General features: G+C 39.1%; 1 protein-coding gene across 1 annotated transcript in view; it reads right to left on the bottom strand.

The window, feature by feature from the left end:
• Nucleotides 1-994: 994 nt before the first annotated feature.
• LOC119737135 overlaps nucleotides 995-15,034 on the bottom strand; it is a 98,263-nt gene continuing 84,223 nt past the window's right edge. The window contains exons 37-47 of the mRNA XM_038211252.1: nucleotides 14,573-14,681; nucleotides 13,289-13,414; nucleotides 12,427-12,498; nucleotides 12,183-12,254; nucleotides 10,872-10,943; nucleotides 9,992-10,063; nucleotides 8,950-9,021; nucleotides 8,268-8,339; nucleotides 6,873-7,939; nucleotides 3,743-3,966; nucleotides 995-2,562 (exon numbers count right to left, since the gene is read on the bottom strand). Coding sequence (XP_038067180.1) covers nucleotides 2,401-2,562; nucleotides 3,743-3,966; nucleotides 6,873-7,939; nucleotides 8,268-8,339; nucleotides 8,950-9,021; nucleotides 9,992-10,063; nucleotides 10,872-10,943; nucleotides 12,183-12,254; nucleotides 12,427-12,498; nucleotides 13,289-13,414; nucleotides 14,573-14,681 — 2,120 coding nt within the window. The 3' untranslated portion in view covers nucleotides 995-2,400. The remainder of the gene's footprint in view (nucleotides 2,563-3,742; nucleotides 3,967-6,872; nucleotides 7,940-8,267; nucleotides 8,340-8,949; nucleotides 9,022-9,991; nucleotides 10,064-10,871; nucleotides 10,944-12,182; nucleotides 12,255-12,426; nucleotides 12,499-13,288; nucleotides 13,415-14,572; nucleotides 14,682-15,034) is intronic.

The following is a 15,034-nucleotide window of genomic DNA, read 5'->3' as shown; positions in this document are numbered from 1 at the left end:
GGTGGAAGGCGTTCTGGTTTATCAGATCGTAACAAAAGACGGAATTTACGACCTATTGTTCTGGGATTCTCTTTGCTAGCTGAAATGCGATCTTTTGTATGAGGCATTCGATTAAGGGAAGCAGTTTTTTTTATAGCAACATTGAATATGCATCTTTGTGCCCATTTCACTTTATTTTCAATGTTTGTTTGCTATTTTCAAGGTATTTTGTGCCTTTGTGGTTTTTAGGCTAATGCGAATTTCCATATTCATGAGCAAATGTGTGCTACATCTTACGAACCTAAACGCCTATTCGCGTCTGGATACACAGCACTGCGTCGTCTCCATCGCGCAAAGAATTCAGCCAACAGAGACAGAAAAATGCATTGTCTTAATTTCATGATAAAAATGTTCTCTTTAATTACCGGCAATCAAAATAAAAAAAAATCACAGACTCTCTTTCATTCACTGAAATATAGACGTAGAATGTAATGGTAGAGCATAAAACTTGGTCTTTACTACATCAATTAATGTAGCAATAATATTACGTTTTGTATTTAACTTTATTATTAAGAGGTTAAGTTTCTTTAGAAGTTACAAAAATATACAGAAGATGAGCGAAAGCGCAAAATAAAATATATCTACAGAAATTATTATAATGCCAATTTATACAATCATTCTTAACATACATTTCAAACTTTAAAATAGTCTTCAGGCAGCAAGTATTTACGAAGGAAAAAGAAAAGAAATGAAATGCAGAACAAAATTTATTGTCTTTAATGGTGAAACCGCAACGCACTCTCAAACACTTTTCATCCTTTTTACACCCTTCAAAAAGAACACCCTACAAAAGCAGACACAAAATTTGCTTGAACAAAAGGAACAATCAAACACTTCACTAATTCACTCCACACACCACACATATTCCTCATTCACACACACACACAAACCAGCACGTTTTGTTTTATGGTGTAAATCGAGGATTTTCTTTTGTTCCTCTTCCCTTTTCCTTTGTTTGTACTTTTACTTTTTCGCAACAGCTCTCATTGGTTTTGTACACGTTTTTCAACCGAGGAGTCCTCGATTCGGTTTCTATCCTCGATTCATCAATGATGTTGCACGTGTGTCCTCGATTTACACCGTGAACAAACGCGAAAACACACTCTGTCACTCACATCACTATCCCTGGACCCAAATTTACTGAATCTTCTATTAATTAGCTGCTCAGAAATATAACGTAAAAGTTCTTGCATTTATATGAACACTTAAATATCTTTGTTTAAATGGCACTTAAAAACATTCTATTTTTTTCTTGAGCATTTCAATTGCAAGACACTTATACAACACACAGTCCTCCAACTTAAAAATTATTTTCCAGAAAAAGAAAGTTCAAAAGACTCCTCTTCCAACGGTAATCAATTTAAGCATACAACCATTTCAATAATTGCTTTGTTTACATTTCAGGACGATTGGTTTGAATCAGATGCAATGAAATCAACAACATCTTGCAGCTATAAGAATCGTGTCGGGCACTGACAGTTTTCTATTTGAAGACATAACCAGAATAACTGGCTGAAGTCTGCATGAAATATGTTTTCCACTTACAAGGCCGCATTTCAAACGAGCTCTATTCACAGCTCAACTCGAGACAATACCATTGTCATAAATTGAACAGAGCACTTCAATTTAAAGGGATAGTTTGCAGACAAAAGAGAAATGTCTCAGAAATGATTAGCACCGACCCAAGAGGCTCATATTCAGAAGCACTACTTAAAAGTTCTTTCAAAATAATAACATTAATATTTGAAATGAACACTGTGACAAGAGAGGCAGAATATACAGAAACAAACACTGCAGATTAACGCAACATGGTGTAATCTAATGGAGGTTCAGAATAAATGAGACTAAATGTAACTTTTAAATTCAGTTATGTGTAACTACTATCAAAAGTACTATTATATTTCCACTAATAAGATCATGATAACATACTGCCAAACGGCAAGTTTTGTCTTAAGTATTTTTCACACCTGTGGCATTGACATATCAATTTTCACTGTGAGTCTACCAAAAAACAGGTGGTGACCCAAAGTTATATATTTTTGGAAAATATAACGGATATCACACAAATATAACGGATATCACACAAATATAACGGATATCACACAAATATAAAATTGGCTATTAGTATGTGTCCATGTGCTTGAAATGATTTGACCTGAACGAAGTCGTTGTAGTGGAATTTCAAAGTTTGTCTTAGTAAGCCTACACTAGTTGAACAGAACTTGTTCTAAATTGGAGTGTGAGGTCAGATTCGTAATACTCATTAGCATGGAAATATTTGACTGAACTCGTGCTAGGCTCAGGTGCTTAGTGAGACAGTAATTGTTTCGGATATGAGTAGAATGTGAGATTCGGCTTAAGTTAGTGCACACTGGATGAAGCCAACATGTTCTTGATGCACTGTATCACGTCTCGCAGTCTCTCTTCGTCTTCACTCAGAGCATCCTCATCAACTGGCACAGAGCTCTCGTCTTGGGAAGCTCGAGGCAAGAGCAGATTGGCATGCCATTCCGATTCAGTCGGCTGTGAAGAGATTGTAAGAGAGAATTGAAGAAAGTGAAGCGATAGAAAGGTAGAGTAATTTAGAAGAGTTTCACTTAAAAACAGAGTTCACAAGGTGATTAAGTGTTGTTGATGCAGCATCTTGATCATGATTAGGCATTACTGTCTTTCCACCAGTGTGGTAGTTAAGTCCATCTCAAGTCCTCACGTCAATCACAAGTCCATCACAAGCTATTCAAATGAACGGAGACAAAGGCATACTATTGTTCATACCCTGTTAGTGGGGCAGATAGGGAAATATTTGGAGGAATTGTACCTTTGATGATACGAGAATGCAAGGGCGGATCCAGGGGGGGCCCAACGGGGCCATGCCCCCCCCCCCCTCCTTAAAACGAACCCAATTTTTTTAAAGTGACGCTGCAATAAAGGCAGGCACTGCGTACACCACCATCTTTTCCTCAAAAAGATTTGGTTAAAGTGGTCAGAAATTGCCTCAGATCGCACCACAGAGCATCTAGAATCCAAAAAATTCTCGGGTAAAAACCCTGATAACACAAGTTTGCAGGTACAACACGGAATATCTCTTCTGTCAGGGAAGGCGGACAGAGAACACTGTGAGAGCAATTCTTACCTCTATTTCTTTTCAAAACCACAGTTCTTCACAAAACACATATTTCATGGTGTAACCCCAAACCTATCAGTTATTGTACCTTTTCTGTTCACCAGGGAAATCTTATAATCACAATAATTATAACACAAGCGTAAAACAAAACAATTGAAAATTTTATTAGGGTTTTCCCTGATATTTCCCGTAGAAATTTCCAATATTTCAAGAGAAATGTTTTCACCTTAACAAGGTTGCTGTGAAGTCAAGAGGTGGTGTAGCACAGCTAATTGTTATTGTCTGGAGAGATGTGTAATATTCACACTGCATAAACACTAAAAAGCCACCATAGTCAGTGGACACAACTTTGACACATGGCACAAGACGCACATCCATCAAAATCAGAAAAAAAACGTTCCCTTCTGTGTCACTTTCAAATTCACTGAGTTTTCCCTGATTTTTGGTGTTTTTCCTAAATTCCTTTACACACTGGAAAAATAGAAACTCATTTTGGAGGTTTTTCCTGATTTTCGAAGTGACTGGGAACCCTGTTTATAGTAAAGAAACTGATGCAAAGAAGAATTGTTCATCCCAAACCTCTTTTTCCAAGACCACCGCGTCCTCCACCTTGCCTGCAAGGCACAGACCTCTCCCATGTAGCACCTTCAACGCCGCCCTCAGGTCCACCTCGATTGACCTCACGTCATCACCGGAGAGATTCACGGCCGGACCGTCGTCCTCGTAGAGAAGCATGGAGAGGAGGAAGCGGCCACACGAGGGCGCCTTCCTCCTGGTGGGGGGCGTGTGTGTGGGCGTCATGACTGTTGAATGAGAAGTTAAAGGGCCTCTTTTGATTATGCTAATTTGGTTCAGAATATTCTTTCAGCCAGCAATGTTTATTAGTAAGTTAAGTGATATCTGTCCCCCACCCCCACCCCAAAAAAAAAAAAACCCAGCAAAAATAAAAAAAACATAAAAATGTAAGCAATAAATAGGATAAAAAGAAATTGTTTAAAAATTGTTTAAACTTTTTTTCAGAGTTTTGATTTTTTATGATAAAAGTTTGAAAGTATACAGTAATTAAATTAAGTAGTTAAAAAAAAAAATATATACGGCATGTACAACTTGTAACCTTTCAAACGTAATGTCAGTCCACTTTCCCACCCTCAAAAGAAACCCCCAAAACATCAAAATTCAGACCTAAAGATTTGTCGTTAAGTATTTTTTTTGTAATATCTTGTTTATCCTTTTTTATGGGGATGGGGAGGCCTATCAAGCTCAGCCTATAGAGCTGAGCCTATATTTAGGAGCAGAAAATCAATGCAAGTTATGCAAAGCTATAAACCAATTAGTTTCACTTATTCAGAACTGCACTAAAATAGCTGCATTCGTTTCATTTCGTGACTGCTCATAATTCACAAGGTATTTCCTTATTTCCTCCAAAAGATCAATCCTTTAACTCATGATTTTACAAAGATTTGGTGTAAATTTATTAAGTAGAACACTTAAATGGTATTTTCCATAATGCAAGGTTGCAATTTTGACTGGCCATCTTTTGAATGAGTTTTTTCCTCACCGAAACAACAAGTAGTCGTTTCTAGAAAACTCGGTCTTAAATTCCTCTTTTGGATCCTCTTTATAAAGGTCACGTTTAGAAGAAATAAAATAAAAGCCACCACCTGTTATGCATGACATTTGCCTAAATATTGATGTGTGTGAGCGGAACGGACAAAATGAATTGTTGTGACTTTATGATCACATTTCCTTCCCTAGTTTGACACACAGCTAATGGTCATGTCATATCAGTGTGAGTGATTGATATGGTTAGAAAACGTGACAACTGCTATTAATATTCGTTGAGCAATTCGCTTCTAAGAGCCTGCGAGTAGGTTGGGCGAATTTGAACCTGTTGAAAATCAGGTAAAATCTTCACTCAAAGTTACATTTACGATCAGTAACCAAGAGTCAAGGAGACATATTGCATTACTCAAATGCTATCTTGTCATACACAATGGAGCCTGATCATTCATTTTCATCTGCAAACTAAGACAAAAATGTTGTTTTGCTTCTCTGTCTGTTGCTGTTTAATCATTTTTCAAGCCCATTTTCGCTGGGCAGATTTGTGAAAAATATGACAAGACATCCTTAATCTGAGCTGCCTTGAACCCCGGACAGTTGAATTGTAAAGATAGCAAAGTTTTGCCCTGAGGCTGATTTCTTGCCCATTAAATCATCTTAATCATTCAATCTTGATTTGCTTAAGTGCAGTTGAAAAACTGGCATGGCTTATTCTGTGGTTAGCAGAAGTCATGAAAAATGCGCTTTATGTAAAGGACGATACAAAAGGAGCCTGCCGTTCGTGGGTGATGAATGGCCAGAGGGCCATTCATCACCCACGAATGGCGCGCTACCGAGTGCATTACCCTACTTAACACTCTCTAAGAATTTGTCATTAGTGCTTGAATGAAGGCCTTAGTACATCTTCATTGTTGAAAAGTTGTACACTTAAAATGTACTAAAAATGAAGTTGAGCATAAAAACGTGCCGGTCAAAGTTAAACTTTTGAGTCGTTTTCATGTTGTGGATCAATTTTTAGGCCCATGTGTAAAATGGAAAAAAATCCAACCATGCCAATTAAAATGGAATTTTTTTCCATAAAAAATGGAATTTTTTTTATAGTTATTCATGACAAAAGTACAATGACATCACATTATTGTTATTATTTAGACACTAAGTTACATTTAAAGCATTTAAAGGAACGGCAGTCGTCGAGCTGCCACCGTAGCCTAGTCGCTTAAATGATGAACTATGGATTAAAAGATCCCTGGTTTGAATCCTGTTATGACCATTTTTCCAATTCTTAAGGGGTTTCACCCACCTACGGGAAAAAATATGCTCGTAGCATGGCATTCATAAGATGCCAAAATGGCATGTCGTGCTCCATTCGCGCAAAATAATAGCGAGAAAAAAAAAAAATAGTGCGACGTCACAGGAGGGTGTTAACAGCCCGCCCCCAAAATAGAGTTTGCTTTTCTTTTAGCAACACAATATTACATCACTTGTGAATGAGACATTGACCCCAAACAAATCAGCTATTGTTAAGTTATGGAATAATTACTTCACAAATTTCAAATTATTTGTTGCCCAACAATAAATTAGTTTTTGCAGGGTAGACTGGTTTCCACCTATATCTCACAATTGATAATGTGTGGACTAGGAACCATTAAATAAATTTGCTTATGGGTGAAAGGTAGATTACATTTTGTATATCATTTGCAGCTATCCCAAAAGTAACTGACGAAATTATTGTTGAAAAGCATACTTGGTTTTAATATAGTAATGGCACTAAACTCCCTTTCTGGCACACTGTCATTTTGAAGAAAACAATAAAAGAACATTTCTGTTGGTAGTTGTTGACACAACACAACACGCACTCTGTTGCTGTAATTCGTCAATTCAGTGCGTGACATCGCGTAGCTGCAATCGGCTGAATGAGAACGTGTCTCGGATGCTGATTTTGGCACAATTCAAAACATGACTCGGCCACTTTAAATTGAAACCAAGATCCCAGAATATTGTTTTCTTGGAATATACAGCATTCATCATGTTAGTTGTCAAGCAACCGTCTTTTTAGCACTTTTGTTTTAAGCACTTTTGTTGATTCAAGCGAAAAAAAATTCACAAATGACAAATGATAAAAACTACCTTTAAATTGAACATTGATTACCTGTGTGATGATGTCCATTGCTTCTGATGGTAGCTAAGGCAATCTCACTGGTTGCAGCCCCATCCTGGCAATGACAGCGATGAGATCGATAGTTATTGGACACCTCCAAGAGCTTGGGAAGTCCGATGGACGATATGGTGTACAGGTAAGGGTTAATGGAGGAGTTGATGGGCAGGATAAAGACTGCTGTCCAGGCGTACACGGTTGGGGGTATGACCACAGACCCGGACAGGGACAGGTAACCCATGATCACGATGGGAAACCAACAGCACATGTCCGTGGCAATGATAAGAAATGTCTTGGTGGCCAGTTTGAGTTCGTTGGTGGCTCCCTTCGTGGAGCGGATTTGCTTGGCCGAGCGCTTGGCGTAGATGTAGATGGCCGTGTAGCACACCAGGATGGTGAGAATACTGATTAGGTTGACTCCTAGGAACAGGATGATGGAGTACTCCCACCCTGGCGACCTCTCACTGGTCAGGGGTAGCGCTAGGCAGACGCTGGACCGGCCGTAGTACCGCTCGCCAAAGTAGGGCAAGCCCAGTGCCGGGATGATGCTTAGCAAGAACGCCAAGACCCAGGTGCCTGCGATGACCCATCGGACCGACTTCCGGCCAAGCTTCAGCCGGCCGAAGGGAAACATGATGCACAGGAACCGATCCAAGGTGATGACGGTCAACGTGAAGACAGACGCCTCGCTAGAAAACGCCGACAGGAAACCGGCCACCGTGCATAAGGTGCTGCTCTTCCACGCATCGGCAAAGTAAATATACACGTCCCGGTAGTGCACGTCGGCGGCTGCAATGATCAGCATGTAGACCCCCATGAGGCAATCAGAAAGAGCCAGGTTCAGAATCAAGAGGCCCTGGACCTTGAAGCGTTGCTTGGTGCGAAGACGCCAGACCACCACAAAGGCGTTGCCCAGGAATGCGCTCAGACCCAAGATCCAGTTGAAGGCGCGCAGGACGTGGTTACGCATCAGATCCTCACAGGATGAGAACTGGTCTGGTTCTGGAGTGCACTCCTGTATATCACCCACCATGCAGCAGAACAGGTACTTGTCTGAATGTCTGGGGGATACAGAATTCAACATGTTTCTCCATAAGGAAACTGAAGCATGCCAGCCATTTCTTCCTCATTAAATCAATACAAAAACCCATGCCAAAAAAATTTGATAGATATAAGACACCTCTAATACAAACAGAAATCCCACAAGTTTTGTATAGGTGAACAACATATTAATTTTAATTTCCACCTTCATTTATTGAGGAAAATCTCTGGCAGTTATTCACATCTTTATCTGTTTAATACCATACAATCCCCATACAATCCCCATACAATTCTCAAAATATAGAGAATGCAGTAACTACTCTTCTGAATAGCTCAGGTTATACTTACAGTGTTTGAAGTGAGGTAATGCCCGAGAACAAATCTTGCGGAAACACTCTCAGACTGTTGTTGCTGATATCCCTAGAATATTCAACACAAAACAAGAGCAAACGCTCATGCTAAAAACTTATCAAGCATCGAGAAAATAACCATTACTGATGAGGTGCTACCATGCCCGTGTGAACATTCAACACACACGGATTTCAAAAATCTCATTTAGGTTTTTGATTATTTTTGAAATAAAATTGGGCAATCATAGTACTGGAACGGAAAGTGGTTTGGCAATTATAACAAACATCAGTTGCTTACCCCTGCCTTATATGCTGTCCACTGTACCTAAGAACAGTGGTTTACTTACGTTTTAGAGTTTTTTGGGGGGGAGAGGGAGGGGGTTAGCCACCCCGTGCTAAATATGCTCTCTGCACACTGCCTGCTTGCCCGTGACGCACTATATCCGGACGTGCTTGAAACCACAAGACGGCCATCCAACATGCTAAAAAAGATTGGGGGTAAACCCCCCCCCCCCTTGAAACATGTCTCGCTACGCTACTGCCTATAAAGTATCATGCTGTATGTAAGGCCACATCAGAATCTCTTGTCTAGTGCTACTGTCACAATCTTAAAAAATTACGATTATGTAATTTAGCCAAAGCTCTGGACGACCTTTTTTTATTCCTAGCATAAGACTTACAGGAGTGTTACTAGCCGAAGACTATCAAAGGTTCCAGCTTCCAACTCCGACAAATTGTTGCTGCTCAGGTCACTGGAAATATAAACCAACACACTTGATTTCAACAAATGCGACAGACAACTTTATAATTGCATTTTGCATTTTTACAGGGTATTCCAAAGATGTACTGTTTCTGCTGTTTTCAACTGTCATTCCAAACTTTTTTTCAGTTGCTATTTTATCTAACAATACAAAATTTGTTCACTTGTGAATGAGACATGGAACCAAAATAAAATCCACCCATGTCTAGTTAGGCAAAACCTTCTAATTATTTGAAACTTAAACAATAATTCATTGCAATGATTTTTTTGCCACCTTTTGTTGATTTGAGGCCTAAAAGCAATCCAGAATAAACGTAGGTGCCAAAAATTAAAAAAAATAGTTTTTTTCATAAAAAAAATTACAAGAATACAATTATTTTAAGATAAGGCCCCCCCAAAAAAGCCTCCGGTTTCTGGTATGGAGCTTGCCCAAAAAGTGGTGCGGCGACGCGGCTTTTTTTTTTTTACCTGATTTTTTTTGCCTCAAATGTCGGCTGATGACTGCAAATGGTGCCCGACTAAACTTAGTGCAAATATATGGGAGTCCAGAGAGGCCATATAAAGCTTATTCTCGATCATAACCCCATCCAAAAACACGTTAAAATTGTGCAGCAGCAGGATTCCAGTCAAACCAGTGAGTTTGGCAGTTTTGAGACATCATCTTTCATTGAAAAAAAAACTTTTTAATTTTGCCGACGCGCATGGCTACGGTGACACGCGCGCATACCAGAAACCGGAGACTTTTCTTTTTTGGCCTAACAATTCAATACGTTGAAAAGGACGGATAGTATATCTTTAATTGTTTGAAAACAAAATAAGACCGTTGTTTCATAACCACTCAATTTTTAAATGAAAATTGGCATTTCACCTGTTTAAAGTAGGGTACTGGAAAGGTTAACGGTTGGAAACAAGTCTACAACTTTCAACGTGGTGAAAAAAAATGCTTGCCAAGTATGACTTACAGCCGCTGCAGTGAGTCCAGACCATCAAATGTCCCTGAATATATATGGCTGATGGCAAGGCCGTGAAGATCACTGAAAAAAAATTGGCAGAAAACTGAACATCAAGATTCAAGTGATTCATTCTGGGCAAATTTTATAAGTATAAGTAGCTGGTTTTGTCTTTCTCGATCTATGTATGTGCAAATCGAAGTTAAACTAAACTTTGTTCCTTTCTTTTTAATACTTTCCACACATGCGTATGGTCCATGAAATTTAATTTTTAATAATTCAATAATTCAAATAATTTTTTTAACAGGGAAATTTCAAAATCAAAATGAGTAAAGTCAGTCATGTGGAATCTATGTTTTTTCGAAATAAGCTTCATTGTTTATAATCGGTTTTCCTTGCCCTATTGAAACCAAATGCGATAGTAACCTTTCACATTTGTAAATTATTGTTACTGGGGACAGAAATATTCATTTTGCTACAATGAGTGTTGCCATGTGATCTGTGTCGTGGGCACATTTGGTCTGTCGCACCGCAAAACGACATTTTCGTAATAATCAGGTGCAACATAGTGTGGGTTCAAACATTGAAATAATAATCAGGGACTGCCGTGATGCAGCTGATATTATAGAAGTGCGCCCTCGCATGGCTGGTTTTGACCAACAAATTTACTCTCATTGATGTCTATAGAATCTGAAGCACAGCAGAGAATCAACAAACAACTCTAATGACCCAAGCCGAGAATCGAACCCGCGCCACAGCGGTGAGAGGCGAACACTTTACACACTGCACCATCCATGCCACCCAAAAATTACAATGTTCATGACATGTGTCTAGGGTGGAATTACAATCCCGAGTTTTCATGGGAAGACTACTTCAAAGATAGTTCACTCACAGGTGAGGAAGGCTCTGCAGATGATGGAAAGCTCCCGGTTGGATCTGAACCAGAGGATTACCTGATAAATCTCTAAAGAAAAAAATGAAAAAATTAGAAGATTATTGCATTGACAACCAAAAAAAAAAAAAAAAAAAAATGAATTCAAAAGAAAGGAATAACTATGCACTAAAACTGAATAGTTCACTTTGACTTTTCAAAAAAAAATGATTAAGCTGACACAGCCTACATCCCGGTACCAGAAAGTCAGCGTCGCCATTGTAGTAGGCAAAGATCGTTAAGTACCACGCGCAGTAGGATGGAAAACTGACAAACACAACACCCAGTGCTAGCTTGGAACGATGAGTGGTGACCATGCCAATTGATAAATAGTCCCAGTTATTTTACGTCAAAATAAGCTCTACTGTCTAGTTTGAATGCATGACGTGGTTGCTAACCAAATGCTAACTACAATGGTAACCGCATGGTCAGGTGGTACTTTGACATCATAGGATTGGAACCTATCGGTACCCAAGGGCAGATCCAGAACACAATTTTGGGGGGGGGCCAAAAAAAATTTTGGTCCCCCCAAAATTTTTGGATTCTAGATGCTCTGTGGTGCGATCTGAGGCAATTTCTGACCACTTTAACCATTTTTTTTTGAGGAAAAGATGGTGGTGTACTCATTGCCTGCCTTTATTGCGATGTCACATAAAAAAAAAAAAAAATTTGGTTTCGTTTTGGGGGGGGGGGGCCCATGGCCCCCTTTGCCCCCCCCCCCCTGGATCCGCCCTTGTCGGTACCTTAAGCTTTACTCCAATGGAACTCTTGTGAGGTCATTTTCCAAATTCTCCCCAATCCACCACTTAGCAGGAACAAAAATGACGTGGAGTGTCATGGCCTAGCGGTTAAGAGCACCAGACTCATGCTCTGGTGTTTCAGAGGCAACAGTTGCGTGGGTTCAAGCGCCGGTCTGGACACTTGTGCCCTTAAGCAAGGCACTTAACCATTATTGCTTCGTTCTTTGGACGGGCCATAAAGCCTTAGGTCCCCTGTGTTGTGTTATGCAATGCACCTATTGAACCCAGTGACATTTATCGCCAACAGAAGGGGTTTGCCTCGGTGTTTCTGGCCTCCTTTTAGTAAAACTCCCACGCGGAGTACTTAGGAAAAGAACCAACCTAGAACCAAGAAAGCCCAACTGTGATTCTTTAAAAGATTTAGGATGGTTAGACTTTAACTTTACTTGAATTGAATTCATTGCTATCACTGATTTAGTACTTTAACAACGTCAGTACTACGTTTTAAAAAGTTCCTCCAAAACAGACTTACAGTTTTTGAAGCCAGCGCAATCCTTCAAATGTCCCTGGTTCCAGATTGTACAGTTTGTTATTTGCAACTGACCTGCAACAACAGATATTCATGTACATGTTTAATCTTACATTTTACAAAAATATTAAGTCTTTCCTACATAATTTTCCTACATACCAGATTTTGTTTACTCAAAATCTGCATGGGAATATACGTTGTATGCAAATCATCATGTGAAGTGCATAAGTCAGTACAATATACTTACAGTGAGAAGAGATTTTTCTGCTGACGGAACATTCCTGGATCCAAAATCTCAATCTGGTTGCCTGAGATATCCCTGCATCGAAAAGGATCAAATTTTGAAAGTATTTAAAAGATATTCTGGACTTCTGTGGCAACTGAGGATATTTTCGAGGCATTTTTACACAGTCCCTGAATCCTCGAAAATCTATCTCAGTGCCGGAAGCAAACAGACACATTCTTTTAACTTCAAGACCTGTGAAAAGTTGTTGGAGGCTGAACCATATTCCGAAATCCTGCAAAATAATCCGAACACGTACTCCGGGTAGACACTGAAAGATGGGACTTTTGGAATACTTCAAGTTTCTGGAAAAGTTTTGGGTGAAATCCTTAAGGTTCTTTGTTCAACCAAATTTTCTTGATTTAGTTTCTTCAGAAAAAATTCTGGATGATTCATCCATGTACTGCCCAAAACCACCCTGCCCATTACTCCCTGTAGCCCCCAATATGCAGGAGCACTCCGTGGTTTTATGCCACATCAGTGAATAAACACAATGTTATGCAATGTAATACAATGTAATACAATGTAGTACAATGTTATACAATGTAATACAATTGTTATACAATGTAATAAAAATGTTATACAATGTTATACAATGTAATACAATGTAATACAACGTAATAAAATGTAGTACAGGTGTCAATGGGTTAAGAAAAAAAAATGTAATCTATCCTTACAGCTCAAACAAGAAGTGGAACCTCTCCAGTTGAATAAATAAAAACTCTGTGGTTTTATGGTACATCAGTGAATAAACACAATGTTATACAATGTAATACAATGTAGTACAGGTGTCAATGGGTTAGGAAAAAATGTAATCTATCCTTACAGCTCAAAAAAGAAGTGGAACCTCTCCAGTCGAATGAATAAAATGTCCTCCAGGGTCACATTGTGATTGGACACCTCTCGTCTTTTCCTCTGCACAGTTCCTTTGAAAATGGTATTACTCAGAACTCTGCGGATCAGCAAAAGAAACCTCAAGTTTATCTTTTTGAGAAAAACAAAATTACAAAATGGGGACCCCGACATAAAAACAAAACAGTGTTTTACAATTTTTAATGGGGCAAGTGTGAAGTGTGAAGTGAAAAGTGAGGAAATCAGGGCCTTATTTCTTGGCACTGCTAACCACAGAATTTCGCGCTTATGATCACCATTCTGTGCTTACAGTGCAAGCAAAAAAATCTGCGCTAACCTGTTAGCACAGAATTAGTTACGGGATATACGCATGCACAGAAACCATAATTCCTCCCTAACCCATGAAATACGCTTGCCGTAAAAGCATGGAATTTTCTGCTATAGTAAGCAGGGATTTTTTTGCTAACGGTAAGCAGAGCCAAGAAATTGGGCCCTGCTGATCTGAGGAAAAGTTGCATGCCTGAATATAGTACATGATCTATAAATGTCCGATGTCCGACTGTAAGTTCACCTTCTGGACAGAGATAATTTGAAGAATTTTTTTTTACATTGAGTACTCAAACTTGCAATTTAAGTCCAGAATCACATTTGGTTATAAGGGGTTGCAATGCTGCTTTGTACCAAGTCACAATATAAACTTCAGACAAGAATCTATGTGCCACATTGCAAATCTAAATTTTGTAAAATTACACCCCTATAGAAGGCTACACTCCATTTTCACTAGAAAATCACACAAACAGATTCCACGATGTTTAGGCAAAAAAAAAAAAATAGTTCTGCTTCCGATTGCATGGCACTGTAATAGGGTAGGTAGGTAGGGATTTTTTTTGGCCAATTTTTTTGTGTACGATCATATGGAGGTGTCTGCGTGTAGTCAAGGGTAAAAGGTAGAAATTGATGATTTTGGGTGTTTTTTTCCCCTCATTTTTCCAATAAAAAAATTAGGGTAGGGGCTGTCAGAATAGGGTAGGTAGGGAAACCGGAAGCAGAACTATTTTTTTTGGCCTTATAAGCCCACATACACCACCATCTTTGATGGCAATCTCAGAAGGCATTTCATTAAAAAATATGTCCAATCATGCTGTTGTATCCTGAGCATGATGGGACGTATTTTCAGCGACATCCCCTTTTAGATTACCATGTGACCACAAAGCTGGTGGTATTTGTGAAATCATTTTTTAATAAGGCTACAACTCACAGTCTTCTTAAAGTATCTGGTAAGTTATCAGCTTTAGTCTGGTTCCAGTCTGTGCTGACACATGTGAAGGATAGGCCTGTGCACTGACATCCATCAGGGCAGTCCACACCTGCAAATACCATATTAGAATCAACTGTACTTTTTTTTAAAAAGCAAATTGGAATCTTTTACTGCTATTAAAGCCCGAGTCCATCATTTGCAGCTATCCAAAAAAGTAACCGGCGTAATTATTGTTGAAAAACATACTTGGTTGAAAGATAGTAAGGGGACTAAACTCCCTGTAAAATCATTCTTTCTGGCAAGCTGTCATTTTGAAGTAATCAACGAAAGAAGGCCTTTCCAACGGTGCTTCTTAAGAAGCACCGTAGGAAAATTTAAATTAGTTGTTCGTTTTGTTATTCGGCGCAGCGCGCACAAGCATTGGAACGACGTACAGGCGCGCACGGTTGCTATAATTCTTTG

The sequence above is a fragment of the Patiria miniata genome, unplaced genomic scaffold (assembly GCF_015706575.1).
Source record: "Patiria miniata isolate m_02_andy unplaced genomic scaffold, ASM1570657v1 HiC_scaffold_3, whole genome shotgun sequence".
Taxonomy (NCBI): Eukaryota; Metazoa; Echinodermata; class Asteroidea; order Valvatida; family Asterinidae; genus Patiria; species Patiria miniata.
The sequence above is the reverse complement of the archived record's forward strand: the minus strand, read 5'-3'. Positions and strand labels throughout refer to the sequence as shown.